This window comes from Pogoniulus pusillus, chromosome 6 (genome assembly GCF_015220805.1).
Source record: "Pogoniulus pusillus isolate bPogPus1 chromosome 6, bPogPus1.pri, whole genome shotgun sequence".
In the NCBI taxonomy this organism is placed as follows: domain Eukaryota; kingdom Metazoa; phylum Chordata; class Aves; order Piciformes; family Lybiidae; genus Pogoniulus; species Pogoniulus pusillus.
In genome coordinates, this window is record NC_087269.1 from 325,736 (window position 1) to 350,191 (window position 24,456).

The following is a 24,456-nucleotide window of genomic DNA, read 5'->3' on the forward strand; positions in this document are numbered from 1 at the left end:
AAGGGGGGGGCAGCAGCGCAGCGGCAGCGCCGCGGGTTCGAGACCCGCCCGGGCAGGCTGCGGAGACAGAGCTCTGCCCCAGCCCCTCCTGGCACTGCTGTGCCCTCCCCAGGGCCAGCCCAGCCACAGTCCCTGCCCTGCTGCTGCTGCTGGCTGCAGGCTGGCACTGGGTGCCCTTGGCAGGTGCCACTCAGCCCAGCCCCTGCCACGGCTCCAGCACCCTGCGAGGTCTCCTCTCACCTCCTCCTCCCCCCCAGCCTCCTCTGCCTCCTTCCCTCCTCCAGCTCCTTCCTGCCCATGGCTCAGCCTCTGCCCCGGGGCACTAAGAACCCAACCAGGGTGGTGCTGGGCAGGGACCTCTGGAGCCCCCCCAGGCCAAGCCCCAGCCTGGCACCAGCAGGGCACCCCCAGCAGCCTGCCCGGGGGCACCACGGCCAAGGAGGCTGAGGAGGAGCCCGAGCGGCAGCGGCTGCGGGGAGGGCACAGCCACGGAGCCTTCCCCCCTCCCGCCTGGGCTGAGCCCCGCGGGCAGCGCTGGCACCTGCCGTGCCCCGGCGGGGGAGCCGCAGCTGGCACAGGGAGCAAAGTGCCACCTGAGTCCCTCCCTCCTCCTCCTCCTGGTGCCAGCCCGCGGGACATGCTGGGCACCGCCGGGCACCAACCCGCGCCGGGACCCCCGACCAGCGCCGGCAGCTGCCCGCCGGGGGCCAGGGTAGGACCTGAGGGACAGCTCCTGCAGGGGGGGTTCTAGAGCAGCACAGCTCCTGCAGGGGGGTTCTAGAGCAGCACAGCTCCTCCAGGGGGTTCTAGAGCAGCACAGCTTCTGCAGGGGGGGGGGGGGGGGTGTTTGGGTTCTAGAGCAGCACAGCTCCTCCAGGGGTTCTAGAGCAGCACAGCTCCTGCAGGGGGTTCTAGAGCAGCACAGCTCCTGCAGGGGGTTCTAGAGCAGCACAGCTCCTCCAGGGGGTGCTAGAGCAGCACAGCTCCTCCAGGGGGTGCTAGAGCAGCACAGCTCCTCCGGGGGTTCTAGAGCAGCACAGCTCCTCCGGGGGGTTCTAGAGCAGCACAGCTCCTCCAGGGGGGTTCTAGAGCAGCACAGCTCCTCGGGGGGGGGGGGGGGGTGGTGGTGGTGGTTTCTAGAGCAGCACAGCTCCTCCGGGGGGGTTCTAGAGCAGCACAGCTCCTCCAGGGGGGTTCTAGGTCACCACCAGAGCCTGTCCAGACGTTTTTGGGTCAGCAGAACCAAAGATCTTCCAGGTGAACATCTTAGCATGGAGCAGCAGTGGTGTGGGCAGCAGGAGCAGGGCAGGGATGGTGCCCCCCTGGGCTGGGCACTGGGGAGGCCACAGCTGGCAGGCTGGGGGCAGGGCTGGGCACAGCAGTGGCAGGAGGGGCTGGGGCAGGGCACAGAGCAGGGCAGCAGAGCTGGGCAAGGGTGTGGAGGAGCAGGAGGAGGCTGTGCAGGAGCTGTGAGGAGCAGCTGAGGGAGCTGGGGCAGGGCTGAGGCTGCAGCAGAGGAGGCTGAGGGCAGCCCTTGTGGGGCTCTGCAGCTCCCTGGCACCCCTGGCTGTGGCCAAGCAGTGCCCTGCTGCTGCCTCTGCTGCTCCTCAGCACCAGCCTCAGCCTTCTGCTGCCTGGCAGCAGCCTGGAGCCAGCTGGGGCCAAGCTCTGCCCTGTCCCCAGCCTGCCAGCTGTGCCCTCCCCAGTGCCAGCCCAGGGGCAGGGCCGCAGTGGCAGTGGGGCAGGAGGAAGAGGATGCTGTGAGGAAGGGCAGGCAGGCTGCAGAGGCCCTTGCATGCTTTATTGGCTTCAGAAGCTGTATGAAAGGAGGGAGGTTGGCAGGACCCCAGCCCCCACCCCCAGCTTGGGGGACACCTCCCCCCCAAGCTGCCCTCTGGGGTGGATCCCCCAAGCCCCAGCAGCAGCTCCAGAAGCAGCCAGGAAGGTCTCCAGGCTGCACCACGGAGAGCAGCCCTGGGCAGGGGCCCTCCTGCTGGCTCCCTCTGGTGCCCCCTTCCACCCCCCCCACTGCAGGCACTTAGGCAAGAGGCACTGGGGGCACTGGGCCAGGGGAACTGTCCACCTGCCCCCCCCGGAGCCCTTCTGCTGCTCCAGAGCCACCCAAAAGGGTTCTCCTCCCCCTGGGGCTCCCCACAGCCTGCTCTGCAGCCTCCTCCTGCCCTGCCACACGTGGCCCTCCTCAGCCTCAGCTTGGACCTGCTGGGTAGTGGCACCTGAGGGGGGGTTGGGAAGAGACCTTCAGGGCTCGGTGGAGGAGTCAAGGTGAGGTTGTGGTGCCAGGGAGCAGCCTCAGGAGCTGGAGGGTGGAGGTCTGGAGGTCCTCTGGTGTGGGCTGGAAGGTTGAGTCTGGATGGGATGGAGAGAGGCAGATCCATGGAGATGGACACAGGCATGGGATGGAGCCAGGAGCATGCCTGGTGATGGAGTGAGAGGTTCATCCTGGAGCTGGACTCATCCCTAGGGATGGAGCAAGCATCATCAGTGGGATGGAGCCAAGGTCATCACTGGGATGGATTCCATGGAGCACCACTGGGAATGGAGGGAAGTCTGTCTGGAGATGGACTCAAGCCTTGGGATGGAGCCAGGACAATCACTGGTGCTGGAGCCAGGATCACCACAGGGATGGAGCCAGGATCACCACTGGGAACTGAGTGAGATCCATCCTGGAGGTGGACTCAAGCCCTGGGATGGAGCCAGGCTCATCACTGGTGCTGGAGCCAGGATCACCACTGGGATGGAGCCAGGATCACCACTGGGAACTGAGTGAGATCCATCCTGGAGGTGGACTCAAGCCCTGGGATGGAGCCAGGCTCATCACTGGTGCTGGAGCCAGGATCACCACTGGGAACTGAGTGAGATCCATCCTGGAGGTGGACTCAAGCCCTGGGATGGAGCCAGGCTCATCACTGGGATGGAGATGGAGAGGGCTCACTTCTAGGGATGGTCCCTGGAGCTGAGCTGGAGCATGCCTGGTGTGAGGACTCCTCCCTGGGGCCAGGCTGGAGCAGATGCTGGTCCCCAGGCAGCAGCAGAGAGGCTGGCTCCTGCCCTGGGGAGCTGCTGCTGGAGCCAGCTCTGCAGCAGCCGCTCCTGGGGCTCAGCCCTTCCCTTCACCCCCCCCAGCTGCTGCTCCTCACCCCACCCGGGCACGGCCCTCAGCTCCACCCGGCTCTGGAGCCTCCAGCCTGGCAGGAGGAACTGAAAGGTGCAGGCCACCCATAGGCTGCTGCAGGCAGCTCCAGGCTGGCTGAGCAGCTCCACCCCGGCAGGGGAAGCTCAGCGAGGTGCAGCCACCTCCAGCACAAAGCAGGGCAGGGAGGAGCTGGGGGAGAGCTTCTGGCTGCAGGCACAGGGAGAGGTGAGGGCAGAGCCTCGGCTGCAGGCTGCACCTGGAGGGAGCCTCAGGAAGGGCTCTGAGGTGCTCTTGGGCAGCAAAGAGCTCCAGCAGAAGGCTTCTGCCCCCCACCCCCCATCTATCTCCCAACCACTGCTGGGTTGGGGGGCAACTTGGGAGGAACCTTGAGGAGCCTCAGGAAGGGCTCTGAGGTGCTCTTGGTCAGCAGGACCCCAAGGAGGAGGAGTTTTAACTCCCCTGCTCCATCATCTCCCAACCCTTGCCAGTGTTGGAGGTCAGCCCAGAAGGTACCTTGGGGCTGCACCTCAAGAAGCCAAAGCCACCAGTGGTGACCTTGAGGCACCTCAGAAAGGTCTCTGATGTGCTCTTGGTCACCAAAGAGCTCCAGGAGAAGGCTTCTGCCCTCCACCCCCCATCTATCTCCCAACCAGTGCTGGGTTGGGGGGCAACTTAGAAGAAACCTTGAGGCTGCACCTCAAGAAGCCAAAGCCACCAGTGGTGACCTTGAGGCACCTCAGGAAGGTCTCTGATGTGCTCTTGGTCACCAAAGAGCTCCAGGAGAAGGCTTTTTCCACCCTCTCCATCCATCTCCCAACCACTGAGGGGTTGGAAGGAGCCTTGAGGCAGCTCAAGAAGCCAAAGCCACCAACGGTGACCTTCTGCAACAGTCTTTGGGTCCAAGGAGAAAGCAGAAAGGTTGGAAGGACTTGCAAGGAGGAGAAGGAGAAGAAGGAGAAGGAGAAGAGCTCCAAACCCCAACCATTTCATCCTGACTACAGGGGGAGAAGAACACCCAAACCAAGGCAGGTGGTGGACACCAAACCCCCATCTGGTGGCTTTGGTTGAGCAGAGGCAGAAGTTAACTGGAAGCCATGCGTGGGCAAAGCTGGGGGCTGGGGGGGGGGAGAAGAACAGGGGCTGAAGGTGGTCTCTGGGGGGTGGTGGTGGTGGTGGTTGGAGCTCTCATCCTCATCCTCATCCTCACCTTTCTGTCTTCTGAGCTCAGGAAATAAATAAGAGTCTCGAGCAGCTGCAGCTGCTGCCAGCGACTGTGCCCAGGGCAGGGCAGGGCAGGGCAGGGCAGGGGGGCCCCGGGGGGGCTCTGGCTCTGCCCACCGAGCTCCGAGCTGGGTCAAGCTGCTGCTTCTGGCCTGGGCTGGGGGTGGGGGCAGTGGTGGTGCTGCTTCTTCGGGCTTCTCTCCCTCCACCCCCTCAAACTTTCCCCCTCCCTCCTTCCTCCTCCTTCCTCCTTCCTCCTCCTCCTCCTCCTCCTATTTCTTGGGCTTCTTGAAGATCTTTAGGGGGAATTTCTTCTTGCTCTGGCCCAGCTCCACCTCCTCTCCTGCCAAGCTGCTGTCCTCCTCGCCAGGGCTCTTCTTGGCTGCCAGCTGCGGGATCCTGGTGCTCTTGGCCGCCCCGGGCCGGCCGTCAGAGATGGGGGAGGGGGTCTCTGGCTCGGTGGAGCTGGGGCTGTGCGAGCGAGACGAATCCGACTGCCCTGCCCTGCCCGGGGGGGGCTGGGCCAGCTCCCCCAGGCTGGAAGCCTTCTCCATGCCGTGGTTGACCACCATCATCATCTTCTTCATCACCATGGGGCTCTCGGGCAGCAGGGAGCAGCCCGGCGAGGCGGAGGAGGCTTCTCCCTGCCGGCTGCCGCCGTTGGGCGTGGGGACGGCGCCGGCAGGAGGGTGGCCTGGGGGGGGCTCCTCCATGGACCTGGTGAGCAGGTGGGGCCGAGCAGCCAGCAGCCGCGGCGCGGAGCTGCAGGGGCGCTGCGGGTCGCTCAGGTGCGGGATGGAGGGGTCGGAGTCGCAGCGAGTTAGGTCTCTGCGGGGGGGGGGAGGAGGAGGAGGAGGAGGGGAGGTGGAGAGGTGGAGAAGAGGAAGTGGAGGGGAGATGAAGAAGAGGTGAAGATGGAGAGGGGGTGTGGAGGAGGTGGAGGGGAGATGGAGAGGAGGTGGAGAAGATGGAGAGGAGGTGGAGAAGATGAAGAGGAGGTGGAGAAGATGGACAGGAGGTGGAGAGAAGGTGGAGCAGAGGTGGAAGGGGTGAGAAGATGGAGAGGGGGTGTGGAGGAGGTGGAGGTGAGAAGATAATGGAGGGGGTGGAGAGGAGGTGAAGGTGGAGAAAGTGGACAGTAGAAGTGGGGAAGGTGAAGACAGTGGAGAAGAGGTGGAGATGATGATGGAGAAGATGTGAAGGTGGAGAAAGTGGAGAGTAGGAGGTGGAGAAAGTGAAGAAGGTGAGGAGGAAGTGGAGGTGGTGGAGAAGAGGAGGAGAAGGTGGAGGGAGGGAGGAGAGAAGGGGAGAGAAAGGCAGTTAGTGCTGGTGGCCACCAAGCCCACCCCAGCCCCGAGCCCCCCCGGTGCAGCAGCTGAAGGTGGCTTGGTGGCATGGGCAGGGCAGAGCCCAAGGGGTGCAGAGCCCAAGGAGCTGCAGAGCCCAAGGGGTGCAGAGCCCAAGGGGTGCAGAGCCCAAGGAGCTGCAGAGCCCAAGGAGCTGCAGAGCCCAAGGAGCTGCAGAGCCCAAGGGGTGCAGAGCCCAAGGAGGTGCAGAGCCCAAGGGGTGCAGAGCCCAAGGAGCTGCAGAGCCCAAGGAGTGCAGAGCCCAAGGAGCAGCAGAGCCCAAGGGGTGCAGAGCCCAAGGAGCTGCAGAGCCCAAGGAGCTGCAGAGCCCAAGGAGCTGCAGAGCCCAAGGAGCTGCAGAGCCCAAGGGGTGCAGAGCCCAAGGAGCTGCAGAGCCCAAGGAGCTGCAGAGCCCAAGGGGTGCAGAGCCCAAGGAGCTGCAGAGCCCAAGGGGTGCAGAGCCCAAGGAGCTGCAGAGCCCAAGGAGCTGCAGAGCCCAAGGGGTGCAGAGCCCAAGGAGCAGCAGAGCCCAAGGGGTGCAGAGCCCAAGGGGTGCAGAGCCCAAGGAGCTGCAGAGCCCAAGGAGCTGCAGAGCCCAAGGAGCTGCAGAGCCCAAGGAGCTGCAGAGCCCAAGGAGCTGCAGAGCCCAAGGGGTGCAGAGCCCAAGGAGCTGCAGAGCCCAAGGGGTGCAGAGCCCAAGGAGCTGCAGAGCCCAAGGGGTGCAGAGCCCAAGGAGCTGCAGAGCCCAAGGGGTGCAGAGCCCAAGGAGCTGCAGAGCCCAAGGAGCTGCAGAGCCCAAGGGGTGCAGAGCCCAAGGAGCTGCAGAGCCCAAGGAGCTGCAGAGCCCAAGGAGCTGCAGAGCCCAAGGAGCTGCAGAGCCCAAGGAGCTGCAGAGCCCAAGGGGTGCAGAGCCCAAGGAGCTGCAGAGCCCAAGGGGTGCAGAGCCCAAGGAGTGCAGAGCCCAAGGGGTGCAGAGCCCAAGGGGTGCAGAGCCCAAGGAGCTGCAGAGCCCAAGGGGTGCAGAGCCCAAGGGGTGCAGAGCCCAAGGAGCTGCAGAGCCCAAGGAGTGCAGAGCCCAAGGGGTGCAGAGCCCAAGGAGCTGCAGAGCCCAAGGGGTGCAGAGCCCAAGGGGTGCAGAGCCCAAGGAGCTGCAGAGCCCAAGGGGTGCAGAGCCCAAGGGGTGCAGAGCCCAAGGGGTGCAGAGCCCAAGGAGCTGCAGAGCCCAAGGGGTGCAGAGCCCAAGGAGCTGCAGAGCCCAAGGAGCTGCAGAGCCCAAGGGGTGCAGAGCCCAAGGAGCTGCAGAGCCCAAGGGGTGCAGAGCCCAAGGAGCTGCAGAGCCCAAGGGGTGCAGAGCCCAAGGGGTGCAGAGCCCAAGGAGCAGCAGAGCCCAAGGGGTGCAGAGCCCAAGGAGCAGCAGAGCCCAAGGAGCTGCAGAGCCCAAGGGGTGCAGAGCCCAAGGAGCTGCAGAGCCCAAGGAGCTGCAGAGCCCAAGGAGCTGCAGAGCCCAAGGAGCTGCAGAGCCCAAGGAGCAGCAGAGCCCAAGGAGCTGCAGAGCCCAAGGAGCTGCAGAGCCCAAGGGGTGCAGAGCCCAAGGAGCTGCAGAGCCCAAGGAGCTGCAGAGCCCAAGGGGTGCAGAGCCCAAGGAGCTGCAGAGCCCAAGGGGTGCAGAGCCCAAGGAGCTGCAGAGCCCAAGGGGTGCAGAGCCCAAGGAGCTGCAGAGCCCAAGGAGCTGCAGAGCCCAAGGGGTGCAGAGCCCAAGGAGCTGCAGAGCCCAAGGAGCTGCAGAGCCCAAGGAGCTGCAGAGCCCAAGGGGTGCAGAGCCCAAGGAGCTGCAGAGCCCAAGGGGTGCAGAGCCCAAGGAGTGCAGAGCCCAAGGGGTGCAGAGCCCAAGGGGTGCAGAGCCCAAGGAGCTGCAGAGCCCAAGGGGTGCAGAGCCCAAGGGGTGCAGAGCCCAAGGAGCTGCAGAGCCCAAGGAGTGCAGAGCCCAAGGGGTGCAGAGCCCAAGGAGCTGCAGAGCCCAAGGGGTGCAGAGCCCAAGGGGTGCAGAGCCCAAGGAGCTGCAGAGCCCAAGGGGTGCAGAGCCCAAGGAGCTGCAGAGCCCAAGGGGTGCAGAGCCCAAGGGGTGCAGAGCCCAAGGAGCTGCAGAGCCCAAGGAGCTGCAGAGCCCAAGGGGTGCAGAGCCCAAGGAGCTGCAGAGCCCAAGGGGTGCAGAGCCCAAGGGGTGCAGAGCCCAAGGAGCTGCAGAGCCCAAGGGGTGCAGAGCCCAAGGAGCTGCAGAGCCCAAGGGGTGCAGAGCCCAAGGGGTGCAGAGCCCAAGGAGCTGCAGAGCCCAAGGAGCTGCAGAGCCCAAGGGGTGCAGAGCCCAAGGAGCTGCAGAGCCCAAGGGGTGCAGAGCCCAAGGAGCTGCAGAGCCCAAGGGGTGCAGAGCCCAAGGAGCTGCAGAGCCCAAGGGGTGCAGAGCCCAAGGAGCTGCAGAGCCCAAGGGGTGCAGAGCCCAAGGAGCAGCAGAGCCCAAGGGGTGCAGAGCCCAAGGAGCTGCAGAGCCCAAGGAGCTGCAGAGCCCAAGGGGTGCAGAGCCCAAGGAGCAGCAGAGCCCAAGGAGCTGCAGAGCCCAAGGAGCTGCAGAGCCCAAGGAGCTGCAGAGCCCAAGGAGCTGCAGAGCCCAAGGGGTGCAGAGCCCAAGGAGTGCAGAGCCCAAGGGGTGCAGAGCCCAAGGAGCTGCAGAGCCCAAGGAGCTGCAGAGCCCAAGGGGTGCAGAGCCCAAGGAGCTGCAGAGCCCAAGGGGTGCAGAGCCCAAGGGGTGCAGAGCCCAAGGAGCTGCAGAGCCCAAGGAGCTGCAGAGCCCAAGGGGTGCAGAGCCCAAGGAGCTGCAGAGCCCAAGGAGTGCAGAGCCCAAGGAGTGCAGAGCCCAAGGGGTGCAGAGCCCAAGGAGCTGCAGAGCCCAAGGGGTGCAGAGCCCAAGGAGCTGCAGAGCCCAAGGAGCTGCAGAGCCCAAGGGGTGCAGAGCCCAAGGAGCAGCAGAGCCCAAGGGGTGCAGAGCCCAAGGAGCAGCAGAGCCCAAGGAGCTGCAGAGCCCAAGGAGCTGCAGAGCCCAAGGGGTGCAGAGCCCAAGGGGTGCAGAGCCCAAGGGGTGCAGAGCCCAAGGAGCTGCAGAGCCCAAGGGGTGCAGAGCCCAAGGGGTGCAGAGCCCAAGGAGCTGCAGAGCCCAAGGGGTGCAGAGCCCAAGGGGTGCAGAGCCCAAGGAGCTGCAGAGCCCAAGGGGTGCAGAGCCCAAGGAGCTGCAGAGCCCAAGGGGTGCAGAGCCCAAGGGGTGCAGAGCCCAAGGAGCAGCAGAGCCCAAGGGGTGCAGAGCCCAAGGAGCAGCAGAGCCCAAGGAGCTGCAGAGCCCAAGGGGTGCAGAGCCCAAGGGGTGCAGAGCCCAAGGGGTGCAGAGCCCAAGGAGCTGCTGCTCCTCCAGCTGCAGGCCTTGAGACAACTTCCTGAGAGGGTTCCTCTGCCCATGCCCATCTCATGCCCACCACCTTCAACCCTCCCAAGCTTCTGTGGCCCAGAGCTTGCCCCCAGGCCTGGAAGCTCTCAGGCCAACTGGAGCAGCTGGGGGAAGCTCCCATGCCAGCAGGTGAGAAGGTGGCACTGGAGGTTGGAGCTTTCCTCATGCCAAGCCATGCCCCCACCATGACCTCCTGCAGAGCCTCCTCTGCTGCACAGTGGTTTGTGCCCTCAGCCTGGTGCCTACTTCTGGTGCCAGCTGACACCAGAAACGTCAACAGGTCAAGCCCAGCAGGTGCCAGGAGCTCCAAGGAGCTCCCAGATCCTTTTCCTTTTCAGGTGGAGAATCATGGAATGGTTTGGGTTGGAGAAGACTTTGAAGATGATGGAGCCCAAGCACGAGCCCAGCACTGCCACCACTAAACCATGGCCCTCAGCACCAAGGCTCCTCCAGGAGCTGCACTCCTTGGTGCCCACCTGCACCAACGCTGCCCTCACCACCTGGAGCTGGGAGGGGACCTGCAGAGCCTGCACTGGGTGGGGGAGAAGGCGAAGGGAGGAGACAGAAGGAGCCAGGAGCAGAAGCAAAGTGGTGTGAGATGAGCTGGGACCTGCTCACCAGTTCCTCAGGCCCTGCCACCTGCCCTGGGGAGCTGAGCACCAGGAGGAGCTTCACTGAGTCCCACCATGCTCAACAGCAGAGGATGGGGCATGGAGCCCAGCAGGGGATGGGGCATGGAGCCCAGCAGGAGATGGGGCATGGAGCCCAGCAGGAGATGGGGCATGGAGCCCAGCAGGAGATGGGGCATGGAGCCCAGCAGGGGATGGGGCATGGAGCCCAGCAGGAGATGGGGCATGGAGCCCCAGCAGAGGATGGGGCATGGAGCCCCAGCAGGGGATGGGGCATGGAGCCCCAGCAGAGGATGGGGCATGGAGCCCAGCAGGGGATGGGGCATGGAGCCCCAGCAGAGGATGGGGCATGGAGCCCCAGCAGGGGATGGGGCATGGAGCCCAGCAGGGGATGGGGCATGGAGCCCAGCAGGAGATGGGGCATGGAGCCCAGCAGGGGATGGGGCATGGAGCCCAGCAGGAGATGGGGCATGGAGCCCAGCAGGGGATGGGGCATGGAGCCCAGCAGAGGATGGGGCATGGAGCCCCAGCAGGAGATGGGGCACGGAGCCCCAGCAGGAGATGGGGCATGGAGCCCAGCAGGAGATGGGGCATGGAGCCCCAGCAGGAGAAATGGGGCATGGAGCCCAGCAGGGGATGGGGCATGGAGCCCAGCAGAGGATGGGGCATGGAGCCCAGCAGGAGATGGGGCATGGAGCCCAGCAGGGGATGGGGCATGGAGCCCAGCAGAGGATGGGGCATGGAGCCCCAGCAGAGGATGGGGCATGGAGCCCCAGCAGAGGATGGGGCATGGAGCCCAGCAGAGGATGGGGCATGGAGCCCAGCAGAGGATGGGGCATGGAGCCCCAGCAGGAGATGGGGCATGGAGCCCAGCAGGGGATGGGGCATGGAGCCCAGCAGAGGATGGGGCATGGAGCCCAGCAGAGGATGGGGCATGGAGCCCAGCAGGAGATGGGGCATGGAGCCCAGCAGAGGATGGGGCATGGAGCCCAGCAGAGGATGGGGCATGGAGCCCAGCAGAGGATGGGGCACTGTGTCCCAGCAGCCATCCCCTCCACCATCACCCCCAGGGCTTGCTTGATGCTGGTGGACACCTCCATGGCCTAAGAAGACCTAAGGTGCTGGTGTCCACCCCCATGGAAGCAAGGCTGCTGCTGCCCTGCCACCATGGGAGGAGGAGGCAGGACCATGGGCATGGGAAGAAGCAAGGAGCAAAGCATGGAGCAGGGAGAGGTTGGGTGGAGGTGGAGAAGAAGGGAGGAGAAGACAGGAGGAGGATGGACAATAAGGATTGGGCCCTCAGCTCTGAAGCTTCTGGAGTCATCTCTCCTGGGGGGGACAATCAAGGCTGGAGCAGAGCTCAGGAGCTCCTCAGGGGGGCTCTGGTGCTCAAGCAGGACCAGATCTTGGTGTCTCCACCACTCCCTGCCCAAGCCCATGCCCACCAAGCACCCCGAGCCTGCTGGCACCAAAGCCTTCCCCTAAGGTTGGCTCAAGTCGATGGCTCAGAGTTCCCAGCAGCATTGGTGCTGGAGAAGCCCTCCAGGGACATCAGCTCCAACCTCCTCCCCATGGGTGCTGGAGAAGCCCTCCAGGGACATCAGCTCCAACCTCCTCCCCATGGGTGCTGGAGAAGCCCTCCAGGGACATCAGCTCCAACCTCCTCCCCATGGGTGCTGGAGAAGCCCTCCAGGGACATCAGCTCCAACCTCCTCCCCATGGGTGCTGGAGAAGCCCTCCAGGGACATCAGCTCCAACTTCCTCCCCAGCCTGGTGGCCTTGCCCTGGTCCTGCTCTGCTCCTCTCTCCCCACCTCCAGGCACCAGGCAAAGCACAAACCTCTGTGCACTCCACAGCCTCCAACCACCTTCTCCACCACCCCTGAGCCCAAAGGGACCCTGGGTGGTGCTGGTGGTTGGGGGAGGTCTTCTCCACCCCACCCCAGACCCCAGCAGGTGGCAGAACCCCTCCGAGCTCAGCAGCCTCTGACCTTCTCTGGACAGGATCCTCTGGAGCCAGTGGCAAAAGAGAAGCAAAGAAGAGTGAGGAGGGGACAGAAGAGCTCCAGCAGGCAGAGCTGGCAGCTGGGCACAGCCCCACCCTGCCCAGGGGCACCCCCAGGCAGAGCTGGGCATGGGGCAGAAGGCAGCTGAGGTGGGCAGCAGCTGCTGGAGGTGCCTCCTCCTGCCAGGTCTCACCGAGGCTGGCAGCTGCTGCACAGCAGAGCAGCTGAAGGCACCCAAGCAAGCCAAGGGCCTCCAGGGGCACCTTCACCTTCCTCCTCCTCCTCCTCACCGGGGAAGCCAGGACAGGTTAGGGTGGGCTTCCAGATTTCATCCTGGGCCATGACTCCTGGGAGGACCTCAGCTTCATAACCCCTGGAAGGACCTCAGCCTCTCTTAACCCCTGGGAGGACCTCAGCTTCATAACCCCTGGGAGGACCTCAGCCTCTCTTAACCCCTGGGAGGACCTCAGCCTGCCATAACCCCTGGGAGGACCTCAGCCTCTCTTAACCCCTGGGAGGACCTCAGCCTGCCATAACCCCTGGAAGGACCTCAGCCTCTCTTAACCCCTTGGAGGACCTCAGCTTCATAACCCCTGGGAGGACCTCAGCCTCTCTTAACCCCTTGGAGGACCTCAGCTTCATAACCCCTGGGAGGACCTCAGCCTGCCATAACCCCTGGGAGGACCTCAGCCTCTCTTAACCCCTGGGAGGACCTCAGCCTGCCATAACCCCTGGGAGGACCTCAGCCTCTCTTAACCCCTGGGAGGACCTCAGCCTCTCTTAACCCCTTGGAGGACCTCAGCTTCATAACCCCTGGGAGGACCTCAGCTTCATAACCCCTTGGAGGACCTCAGCCTCTCTTAACCCCTGGGAGGACCTCAGCCTGCCATAACCCCTGGGAGGACCTCAGCCTCCCCAGCTCTCCTCCAGGAGGATGTGGAGCTCCAAGGGCTGGAAAGGTCCCCAAGAGTTTGACCCTGCTGGCCAAGAATGTTTTGGGCTGCATCTGGAGATGCAGTTGGCCAAAAACCCAACCCAAGCCATGAAGAGCACCAAAAGAAGAACCTGGATGGGCACTTTGGGGTCTTCTTCTGGTATGGAGAGAGGAATGGATGGAGATGGAGCTGGGAGCCACCTGGAGAGGCCTTCAGCTGGAACCTTCTGGAACCTACAGAGCTTGGGCACAACACTGATTGTCTGAAAGCATCTGGGGGGGGTTGTGATGGGCACTGGGAGGAACCAGGTCCAGCTGGCACCACACATCAGCAGGATGGGCCTGAGGAGCTACTGAGTGCCTGTGGGGGTGGAGGAGAGGAGCAGAAGACCTCATGTCTAGAGAAGACCTCACCTGTGGGCTCCTCAGCATCTCTCAGCCCTAATTCTGCTCCCCTCAGCCCCAATTCTGCTCACTTCAGGACCCCTCAATCAACACAGAGCTCATGAAGCTCCCCAGCTCCATCTCCTCACCACTTAGATGTTCTTCAGCCAACACAGAGCTCATGAAGCTCCCCAGCTCCATCTCCTCACCACTTAGATGTTCTTCAGCCAACACAGAGCTCATGAAGCTCCCCAGCTCCATCTCCTCACCACTTAGATGTTCTTCAGCCAACACAGAGCTCATGAAGCTCCCCAGCTCCATCTCCTCACCACTTAGATGTTCTTCAGCCAACACAGAGCTCATGAAGCTCCCCAGCTCCATCTCCTCACCATTTAGGTACACCTCAACCAACACAGAGCTCATGAAGCTCTCCAGCTCCATCTTCTCCTTGTTTAGATGTCCTCCAACCAACACAGCAGTCATGCAGCTCCCCAGCTCCATGTTCCCACCACTTAGATGTTCCTCAGCCAAACCCCAGCCAACACAGAGCTCATGCAGCTCCCCAGCTCCACCTCCTCATCACTCAGATGTCCTCAGCCAAACCCCAGCCAACACAGAGCTCATGCAGCTCCCCAGCTCCACCTCCTCATCACTCAGATGTCCTCAGCCAAACCCCAGCCAACACAGAGCTCATGAAGCTCCCCAGCTCCACCTCCTCATCACTCAGATGTCCTCAGCCAAACCCAAGCCAACACAGAGCTCATGAAGCTCCCCAGCTCCACCTTCTCATCACTCAGATGTCCTCAGCCAAACCCAAGCCAACACAGAGCTCATGAAGCTCCCCAGCTCCACCTCCTCATCACTCAGATGTCCTCAGCCAAACCCAAGCCAACACAGAGCTCATGAAGCTCCCCAGCTCCACCTCCTCATCACTCAGATGTCCTCAGCCAAACCCCATCCAACACAGAGCTCATGAAGCTCCCCAGCATCACCTCCTCATCACTCAGATGTCCTCAGCCAAACCCCATCCAACACAGAGCTCATGAAGCTCCCCAGCTCCACCTCCTCATCACTCAGATGTCCTCAGCCAAACCCCAGCCAACACAGAGCTCATGAAGCTCCCCAGCTCCACCTCCTCATCACTCAGATGTCCTCAGCCAAACCACGACCTTCCAAAGTTCCTTCCCCCCAAACCATTCCATGATTCCACCACCTCTGAAGGATGCCTTCAGCCCAGCAGCAAACCAGAGGCCACCCTGCACCAAAGCCCCCCCAGATCCTGAGGGCCACCACCAGGCTCCAAACCCCCCAGCCTACTCCTCAACTCTTTGTGGTGGCTCCTTTGCCACTTGCTTTGTGGAGCCCCCACCACAAGTCAGGGCTTCGAATGAGGCCAGGTCTGGGGTGGCCCTGGTGGGACTTGAGTAAGAGCCACGTGCCCAGAGCTCCTCCTTCGCTTAGCTGTGGTTCCTCAGCAGCATCTCCATGCTTTGGCCACCCTTGGAGCCTACAGCTAGAAGAAGGGAGGGATGGTGGAGGTCTAGCAACGTGCTGAGAGCCCAAGGTGGTGACCAAACCACCAAGGAGAGAGAGAGAGAGAGAGAAAGGAAGGGAGGAGGAGAAGAGCAACCCAAGCAAGCACCAACTCTGGGGGGGGGGGGCCACAAAAGGAGGCTGAGGGAGGATCTAGAGAAGAAAGGTCAAAAGGTACCCAAAGCTCTCAGCGTGACAACGAGCTCCAGAGGTGACATCAGGAGGGGGCAGCCCAAGGAAGGAGTCCATCTGGAGGAGATAAGAGGAGGTGGTGTGATGGTAATAGACAGGGTGGCCATGGCAAGCGGCGGCGGCGCTGGTGGAGCATGAAGAGTAAAAGGTGGAAGAAGCAGAAGGAGAAGCAGCAGCAGCGGAGGAGGAGGAGGAGGAGGAGGAGGTGGTGGTGGTGGTGGTGGTGGTGGCAGGAGATGATGCTGGGTGGGTGGTGGCAGCGAGGTCCAGGCTGAAGGACTGTCCCCAGGAGAGGTTCTGCGTCCGGCGGAGGGAGCCTCTTCCCGCCCGGCTGCCCCAGGCAGGGCTCACCTCACTCTGGCCCTGCCCAGAACTCTCTACCAACCTCTGGGAGCTGTGCAGGTGCTGCTGGGGCTCCGCCAGGCGCTGCCGGACCGTGCTGGGCAGGGCAGGAGCTGCGGGAGAGAAGAGCACAGCCTGAGAGCCCAGCCAGGCGCCCGCGGGTCCTGCCCAGCCACCGGCGGCTCGGGCACCCAAAGCCAACCGCAGCCCAACCCAGCCTGGCCACGGGGGAGCTCACCAGGGGCAGCGGTGCCAGCCCCAGGCGCCGGGAGCAGTGCTGGGGGGGTTAGTGCAGGGCAAGCAGGAGGAGGTGCTGCACATGCTGGGTGGAGGCTGAGCCAGGTCGGGTGCCCTGGGGGGGAGGCGCTGGAGCACCTGGCCCGGGGCCTGCAGGGGCAGCAGCAGCAGGAGGAGGAGGAGGAGGAGGCTGCCTGCTGCCCCTGCCCAAGCACACAGCTACAGGCAGCACTGGGGTCTTCTGAGGGTCATCACTCATGGAGCCACCTCAGCACTGCAGCTCTCCCACCCGGCCAGCCCGAGAGTTTGGGGTGTTGAGGCTGGAGAAGGCTCCAAGGAGACCTTCTGGTGGCCACCAGCTCACCCCCATGGAGCCAGCTAAGCACTGCAGAGCAGGCTGAGGAAGGCTCCAAGGAGACCTTCTGGTGGCCACCAGCTCACCCCCATGGAGCCAGCTGAGCACTTCAGAGCAGGCTGAGGAAGGCTCCAAGGAGACCTTCTGGTGGCCATCACTCAGCTCACCCCCATGGAGCCAGCTAAGCACTTCAGAGCAGGCTGAGGAAGGCTGCAAGGAGACCTTCTGGTGGCCACCACTCAGCTCACCCCCATGGAGCCAGCTGAGCACTTCAGAGCAGGCTGAGGAAGGCTCCAAGGAGACCTTCTGGTGGCCATCACTCAGCTCACCCCCATGGAGCCAGCTGAGCACTGCAGAGCAGGCTGAGGAAGGCTGCAAGGAGACCTTCTGGTGGCCACCAGCTCACCCCCATGGAGCCAGCTGAGCACTTCAGAGCAGGCTGAGGAAGGCTGCAAGGAGACCTTCTGGTGGCCACCACTCAGCTCACCCCCATGGAGCCAGCTGAGCACTTCAGAGCAGGCTGAGGAAGGCTGCAAGGAGACCTTCTGGTGGCCACCAGCTCACCCCCATGGAGCCAGCTAAGCACTGCAGAGCAGGCTGAGAGTTTGGGGGTGTTTGGGTTGAAGAAGGCTCCAAGGTCACCTGCTGGTGGCCACCCTCATGGAGCCACCTAAACACTTCAGAGCAGGCTAAAAGTTGAGGTTGTTGAGGCTGGAGAAGGCTCCAAGGAGACCTTCTGATGGCCTGGATGGACTTTGAGGTGGCCAGAAGAAAGCTGGGGACAGACTTTTGGGCAGGGCCTGTTGGGGTTCTACAGAATGGAGAGGGAGCTCTGGAGATGATCTTGGCCAACCTCCCTGCCAGCTTGAGGGTCAGACAGGAGAGGAGGGAGAAGATCTTCACCCATGAGGGTGGAGAGAGCCTGGCTGAGGTCACCCAGAGAGGTGAGAACTGCCCCCAGGGCAGGGGGTTTGGGCTCTGAGCTGCCTGCTCTGCCTGGGGCTGGCCCTGCTGGCTGCAGGGCTGGGATGGATGAGCCTGGGAGGTGCCTTCAGCCCAACCCATGCCATGCTTCCATGAAACGTGGTCCAGGATGGTCCAGTGGCTGCAGTCTCCATCCAAGATGGTCTTGGAGGTGGCAAAACATGAACCCATGGAGTTCCACCACCATCCTGACCTTTGGGTTTGAGCCCATTGGCCACAACTCCCATCCAGGATGGCCTTTTAGGAGCCCAGGAGGTTCCACCACCATCCTGACCTTTGGGTTTGAGCCCATTGGCCACAACTCCCATCCAGGATGGCCTTTTAGGAACCCAGGAGGTTCCACCACCATCCTGTCCATCAGTTCTGAACCCAGTGGCCACAATTCCCATCCAAAATGGTCTGGGAGGTGGCAAACTACCAACCCATGAGGTTCCACCACCATCCTGACCATCAGTTCTGAAGCCCCTGACCACAATTCCCATCCAGGATGGTCTATTCCCTGAGGATGAGGTGTTCAGGATCATGCAGCAGCACCAGAAGATGCCCAAAATGGGTTAAAAAGTGTGAAGAGAGAGCAGAAAGCTCAGAAATGGAGGAGGAGAAGGAGAGGTCCTTCGGGAGTGGAAGAACCAAATCATGGCCATGGCTGTTTCCACGTCTCCAAGCTCAGAGCTCCTCTCATGGGGATTTACCCCTCCAAGGCTTGCAGGTGGAGATGGTGCTGAAGGTATCTAAGCCACCTTCATCCCAGGGCAAGACTGAAGAGCTCCAGAGGTGGAGGGAAGGCAGAATGAGGTCACCTGGAGCCAAGAGGGAACTAAAATCCACCTCCTGCTGGTGGGGACAGCAGAAGTCTGCTCAGAAGTGATGGTGGGGGAAGAACTGGGGGGGGTCCCCTGCTGGCCCACCAGTAGCATGGACAGGAAGGGCCCAGCAGATCCCTCCTTGTCCTCTGGTGGTGGAGATCTACTCCAAGAGTCTCCCTTTGGAGGTCTAAGGAGAAGCCAAGCCCTGGAGAAGAAGGAACTTGGAGACTCTGAGGTTCTGCTCCAAGTTCTGCTCCTCTTGGACCAAGAATGGCTTTGCCCACAAGGGGTGGGCTGAGGTTGTGCCCAGGGATGAGGTTGTCCCCAGGGCTGAGGTTGTCCCCAGGGGTTCTCCTCCTCCTTTCCAAGGTCACAGCTCTCTGAGTGCCCTCCCAGCACAGAGCCCAAGGCCCAGATGCCACCTTGCCAACCACAGACCTTCGCTTGGCACCAGCACCTTGCCCATCCTCTACCCACCTCAGCCAAATGAGCAGCTCAAGGTCTTGAAGCAGACCTCAGCCACCAACCCTGAGCACTGCCCTGGCATGGGCAGGAGCCTGGAGGAGCAGGAGGAGGCTGTGCAGGAGCTGTGAGGAGCAGCTGAGGGAGCTGGGGCAGGGCTGAGGCTGCAGCAGAGGAGGCTGAGGGCAGCCCTTGTGGGGCTATGCAGCTCCCTGGCACCCCTGGCTGTGGCCAAGCAGTGCCCTGCTGCTGCCTCTGCTGCTCCTCAGCACCAGCCTCAGCCTTCTGCTGCCTGGCAGCAGCCTGGAGCCAGCTGGGGCCAAGCTCTGTGCTGAGGGCTGTGCCCAGAGGAGATGGGCTCAGGCTGTGCCAGGGCAGGTGGAGGCTGTGCCTGAGGAGCACTTTGTGCCCCTGGAGGGTTGTGCCAGGCAGGCCTGTGCCAGGCTGCCCAGGGCAGTGGTGCAGTGGCCATGGCTGGAGGGGCTGGCAAGGGGCAGAGCTGTGGTGCTGGGGCAGGGCTGGGGCCATGCTTGGCTCGATGATGCCTGTGGTTGGAGGAGATGTTGAAGATCATCAGGTCCAACCTCAAAGGCCTTTCCCAACCCCAATGGCTCTGCTTGTCCTCTGCTTCCAGCCCACACCAGCAGCTCTGGGGGGGCTCTGGGCCAGCTCCATGGAGGAGACAAATGAACCTAGAAGGTGGCACTGCCAGAACCTGAGGCAAGAAGGACCTCAACCAGCAAGCAAGACCTGACTGGAGAAGGTGGGATGGGACCTTCAACCCCTCCTGAAGGTGCTGGATGAAGCCTTGAGCAACCTGGGCTGGTAGATGTTCTTTACCTGCATGACCTTCAAGATGCCTTCCAATCCAACCCACCCTAGGGATCAGGGCCAGGGCAGGGAGGGTGGAACTGGAGGACCTTCAAGATCCCTTCCAATCCAACCCACCCTAGGGATCAGGGCCAGGGCAGGGAGGGTGGAACTGGAGGACCTTCAAGATCCCTTCCAATCCAACCCACCCTAGGGATCAGGGCCAGGGCAGGGAGGGTGGAACTGGAGGACCTTCAAGATCCTTCCAACCCCTCCTAGGGATCAAGGCCATGGCAGGGAGGGAGGAACTGGAGGACCTTCATGATGCCTTCCAACCCACCCTAGGGATCAAGGCCATGGCAGGGAGGGTGGAACTGGAGGACCTTCAAGTTCCTTCCAACCCACCCTAGGGATCAAGGCCAGGGCAGGGAGGAACTGGAGGACCTTCATGATTCCTTCCAACCCACCCTAGAGATCCAGGCAATGTGGTCACCACCTCCTGGCCTTGATGGCCACCAGGTGAGCAGAACCTTCTGGTGGTGGCTTTTCCTGGGGGGGGGGGTGGGCAAGGGAGAGAGCAAGCCCCCAGGAAGCAGGTGGAGATCTTTTAGAGAGCTTTTGGTTCTTCTCCATCCCACCAGACCCTTCCCCTCTCTGGGGGGGGGTTAGTAGAGGTGGAGCTGCCCAGCAGAGGGCATTCATTAGTCTGCCACTTCTGTGCCTTGTTTGAGTGCTGCCAGAGAAGGTGGGCAAAGAATTGGGGAGTGTCCCCCCGAGAAGAGGCAAAGGCAGGAGGAGAGGCAAAAAGAGAGGAGGAGGAGGAGGAGAAGTGAAGAAGAACCAAACCAGGACATCTCCAGAGGGATTGGTCTTCAGAGGACAGGGACGAGCGGTCACTGAGCCTGCGCCCGAGGAGCCAGGGGGCGTCTGGGCAGCCAGGAGAGACAGAGACACTCATTTACTGGGCAGCCAGGGGGCACCAGGGCTGGCACACAGCAGCAGGGCCACGGCTGCCTGCTGCAGCAGCTCTCACCCAGGGCTGGCACACAGCAGCAGGGCACAGCTGCCTGCTGCAGCAGCTCTCACCCAGGGCTGGCACACAGCAGCAGGGCACAGCTGCCTGCTGCAGCAGCTCTCACCCAGGGCTGGCACACAGCAGCAGGGCACAGCTGCCCGCTGCAGCAGCTCTCACCCAGGGCTGGCACACAGCAGCAGGGCACAGCTGCCCGCTGCAGCAGCTCTCACCCAGGGCTGGCACACAGCAGCAGGGCACAGCTGCCTGCTGCAGCAGCTCTCACCCAGGGCTGGCACACAGCAGCAGGGCACAGCTGCCTGCTGCAGCAGCTCTCGCCCAGGGCTGGCACACAGCAGCAGGGCACAGCTGCCTGCTGCAGCAGCTCTCGCCCAGGGCTGGCACACAGCAGCAGGGCACAGCTGCCTGCTGCAGCAGCTCTCGCCCAGGGCTGGCACACAGCAGCAGAGCCACAGCTGCCTGCTGCAGCAGCTCTCACCCAGGGCTGGCACACAGCAGCAGGGCACAGCTGCCTGCTGCAGCAGCTCTCACCCAGGGCTGGCACACAGCAGCAGGGCACAGCTGCCTGCTGCAGCAGCTCTCACCCAGGGCTGGCACACAGCAGCAGGGCACAGCTGCCTGCTGCAGCAGCTCTCACCCAGGGCTGGCACACAGCAGCAGGGCACAGCTGCCTGCTGCAGCAGCTCTCACCCAGGGCTGGCACACAGCAGCAGGGCACAGCTGCCTGCTGCAGCAGCTCTCACCCAGGGCTGGCACACAGCAGCAGGGCACAGCTGCCTGCTGCAGCAGCTCTCACCCAGGGCTGGCACACAGCAGCAGGGCACAGCTGCCTGCTGCAGCAGCTCTCACCCAGGGCTGGCACACAGCAGCAGGGCACAGCTGCCTGCTGCAGCAGCTCTCACCCAGGGCTGGCACACAGCAGCAGGGCACAGCTGCCTGCTGCAGCAGCTCTCACCCAGGGCTGGCACACAGCAGCAGGGCACAGCTGCCTGCTGCAGCAGCTCTCACCCAGGGCTGGCACACAGCAGCAGAGCCACAGCTGCCTGCTGCAGCAGCTCTCACCCAGGGCTGGCACACAGCAGCAGGGCACAGCTGCCTGCTGCAGCAGCTCTCACCCAGGGCTGGCACACAGCAGCAGCTCTCACCCAGGGCTGGCACACAGCAGCAGGGCACAGCTGCCTGCTGCAGCAGCTCTCACCCAGGGCTGGCACACTGCAGCAGGGCACAGCTGCCTGCTGCAGCAGCTCTCGCCCAGGGCTGGCACACAGCAGCAGCTCTCACCCAGGGCTGGCACACAGCAGCAGCTCTCACCCAGGGCTGGCACACAGCAGCAGGGCACAGCTGCCTGCTGCAGCAGCTCTCACCCAGGGCTGGCACACAGCAGCAGGGCACAGCTGCCTGCTGCAGCAGCTCTCACCCAGGGCTGGCTCTTTCTCTTCCTCTCCCCTCCCCAAGCCTCTTCTCTTCCTCTCCCCTCCCCAAGCCTCTTCTCTTCCTCTCCCCACCCCAAGCCTCTTCTCTTCCCCACTTCCACTTCAGCAGCCCTGAGCTTGATGAAGTCCTCCAAGACACCACCCAAAGCAGCCAGAACTAAGAGGCCTGCCCAAGGCTGGGGGGTTTGGAGGTGTCTTTGTGCAGCCTGCCCTAGGGGAAGATGTCCCTGCCCAGGGCCCAGGCTCTCCAGAGGGGCTGTGCAGTCTCCTGCTCTTGGGAGAGATTCCAGCCCCAGCAGGGGCAGCTGCTCTAGAGCAGGAAGGAGATGAAGGTGACCCAAGTCCAGCCCTTCCTTGGTGAGCTGTGGGCTGAGCAGAGTAGGAGCAGCTGCTCCTCGTCCTCCAGCAGCCTCACTGCTCCCTGCAGAGCTGGTCAGGAGATGCAGCTTGCTGTGTGCAACACATGCTGAAGCAGCTGGGCTGGGCTGGGCTGGGACCCCCCCCCAGGCTGGGACGCCCCCCCAGGCTGGGACCCCCCCCCAGGCTGGGACCCCCCCCCAGGCTGCTGCTCTCTGTGCAGGAGCTGCAAGCCCAAGGCTCTGTGTGATGAGGAGGTGGCTCCAGGGCCTGCAGCTCCTCCAGCCATGGGGAGATGAGGAGAAGACAAATGCCCTTTGGGGGGGGTTTGGGGTCGAGGTTCAACTGAGTGAGGGGCAGAGAAGCCCACAGAGATGTTGTCTGTGGGGGTGGGGGTTGGATGAGGTGACCTTAAAAGGTCCCTTCCAGGAGCCTCTACTTAGATGTTGGCCCAGCAGCAGCCAGGTGAGACCAAGCCCACTGGTGCTGGCCTGGCACCCAGGGGCATCCTGGGGCAACCACAGCCCAGCCCAAGGGGCACCTCCAGGCCTCCTGAGGGAACCCTTCCAGGTCAGGCTGCAGAAGGGGCTGAGCAAACTGCTCTGCTGGAGGAGGGCACACGAGGGGAGGGGGCACTAGGGGAGAGGGGACTAGGGCAGGAGGGGACTAGGGGAGGGGGGGACTAGGGGAGGGGGGGACTAGGGGAGGGGGGGACTAGGGGAGGGGGGACTAGGGCAGGAGGGGACTAGGGGAGGGGGGACTAGGGCAGGAGGGGACTAGGGCAGGAGGGGACTAGGGGAGAGAGGGATTGGGGGAGACACAAAGGGAGAGTGGACTAGGGGAGGGGACTAGGGGAGGGGATGAGGTGACCTTAGAAGGTCCTTCCAACCCAACCCCCTGCATGCCCCCAGGCCAGAGCAGCTCTCAGCTGTGGAGCTTCTCTGCCCCTGCTCACCAGAGAACTGCTGAGGCTGGAGGAGACCTCTGAGGTCACCAACTCCAGCAGCTCCCAACCCCAGCAGGATGGCTTCAAGGCCCATCCGAGGTCCCATCCACCCAATCCACTCCCTGATGCCACTCTAGGAACCCACTCCATGCCTCTGTGACCTCCTCCAGGGGTGTGTGTCCCCCCCCAACCCCTACCCCCTCACCCCCCCAAGGAGCACCTACATTGGATGGACATGGGGGACACAATCTCCTCGTCCAGGTCATCCACATCATCAGTCATGATGAAGTGGGAAGGGTTGGGCCTGGGGGTGCCCATCCAGCTGGGGTCGATGTTGAGGGCTGCTGCCAGGCTGTGGATGCCAGGGTTGGTGACGATCTGGAAGCCACAGAGCAGCTCAATCTGCTGCCAGCGGTGGAGCCGCTCCCGCAGCGCCGCCGTCACCTCGCTCAGGGCCTGCCTGGGGGCACAGGGGAGAGGCTGCCAGGGGCTGCAGGAGCTCGCAGCTCCCTTCCAGCCCAAGCAGCAGGGGGGCTGCAGGAGCTCGCAGCTCCCTTCCAGCCCAAGCAGCAGAGATGGAGCAGCTCTGAGGTCTCTTCCAGCCCAAACAGCAGAGGTGGAGCTGGAGCAGCTCTGAGCTCCCTTCCAACCCAAACAGCAGAGGTGGAGCTGGAGCAGCTCTGAGCTCCCTTCCAACCCAAACAGCAGAGGTGGAGCTGGAGCAGCTCTGAGCTCCCTTCCAACCCAAGCAGCAGAGGTGGAGCTGGAGCAGCTCTGAGCTCCCTTCCAGCCCAAACAGCAGAGGTGGAGCTGGAGCAGCTCTGAGCTCCCTTCCAACCCCCAAACAGCAGAGGTGGAGCTGGAGCAGCTCTGAGCTCCCTTCCAACCCCCAAACAGCAGAGGTGGAGCTGGAGCAGCTCTGAGCTCCCTTCCAGCCCAAGCAGCAGAGATGGAGCTGGAGCAGCTCTGAGCTCCCTTCCAGCCCAAGCAGCAGAGATGGAGCTGGAGCAGCTCTGAGCTCCCTTCCAGCCCAAACAGCAGAGGTGGAGCTGGAGCAGCTCTGAGCTCCCTTCCAACCCAAACAGCAGAGGTGGAGCTGGAGCAGCTCTGAGCTCCCTTCCAGCCCAAACAGCAGAGGTGGAGCTGGAGCAGCTCTGAGCTCCCTTCCAGCCCAAACAGCAGAGGTGGAGCTGGAGCAGCTCTGAGCTCCCTTCCAACCCCCAAACAGCAGAGGTGGAGCTGGAGCAGCTCGGAGCTCCCTTCCAGCCCAAACAGCAGAGGTGGAGCAGGAGCAGCTCTGAGCTCCCTTCCAGCCCAAACAGCAGAGGTGGAGCTGGAGCAGCTCTGAGCTCCCTTCCAGCCCAAGCAGCAGAGATGGAGCTGGAGCAGCTCTGAGCTCCCTCCCAACCCAAGCAGCAGAGGTGGAGCTGGAGCAGCTCTGAGCTCCCTCCCAGCCCAAACAGCAGAGGTGGAGCTGGAGCAGCTCTGAGGTCTCTTCCAACCCCCAAGCAGCAGAGGTGGAGCTGGAGCAGCTCTGAGGTCTCTTCCAACCCCCAAGCAGCAGAGGTGTAGCTGGAGCAGCTCTGAGCTCCCTTCCAGCCCAAACAGCAGAGGTGGAGCTGGAGCAGCTCTGAGCTCCCTTCCAGCCCAAACAGCAGAGGTGGAGCTGGAGCAGCTCTGAGCTCCCTTCCAGCCCAAACAGCACAGGTGGAGCTGGAGCAGCTCTGAGCTCCCTTCCAACCCAAACAGCAGAGGTGGAGCTGGAGCAGCTCTGAGCTCCCTTCCAACCCAAACAGCAGAGGT

At 63.1% G+C, this 24,456-nt stretch overlaps 1 protein-coding gene across 8 annotated transcripts in view; it reads right to left on the minus strand.

Annotated features, from left to right (window-relative positions):
- Nucleotides 1-1,780: 1,780 nt before the first annotated feature.
- STIM1 (stromal interaction molecule 1) overlaps nucleotides 1,781-24,456 on the minus strand; it is a 63,226-nt gene continuing 40,550 nt past the window's right edge. The window contains exons 10-16 of one of the 8 annotated variants that reach the window (XR_010302473.1): nucleotides 22,878-23,113; nucleotides 19,731-19,811; nucleotides 15,274-15,343; nucleotides 14,875-14,945; nucleotides 12,911-13,140; nucleotides 11,831-11,849; nucleotides 5,129-5,203 (exon numbers count right to left, since the gene is read on the minus strand). Coding sequence is in view for 7 of the 8 variants with exons in the window: in XM_064144120.1 (XP_064000190.1) it covers nucleotides 4,648-5,203; nucleotides 14,875-15,343; nucleotides 19,731-19,811; nucleotides 22,878-23,113 (1,342 nt within the window). In the remaining variant the exon portion in view is untranslated. Of the gene's footprint in view, nucleotides 5,204-11,830; nucleotides 11,850-12,910; nucleotides 13,141-14,874; nucleotides 15,344-19,730; nucleotides 19,812-22,877; nucleotides 23,114-24,456 lie in introns of all 8 variants that reach the window. The other 7 variants (XM_064144121.1, XM_064144122.1, XM_064144125.1 and 4 more) reach the window with 7 other exon arrangements.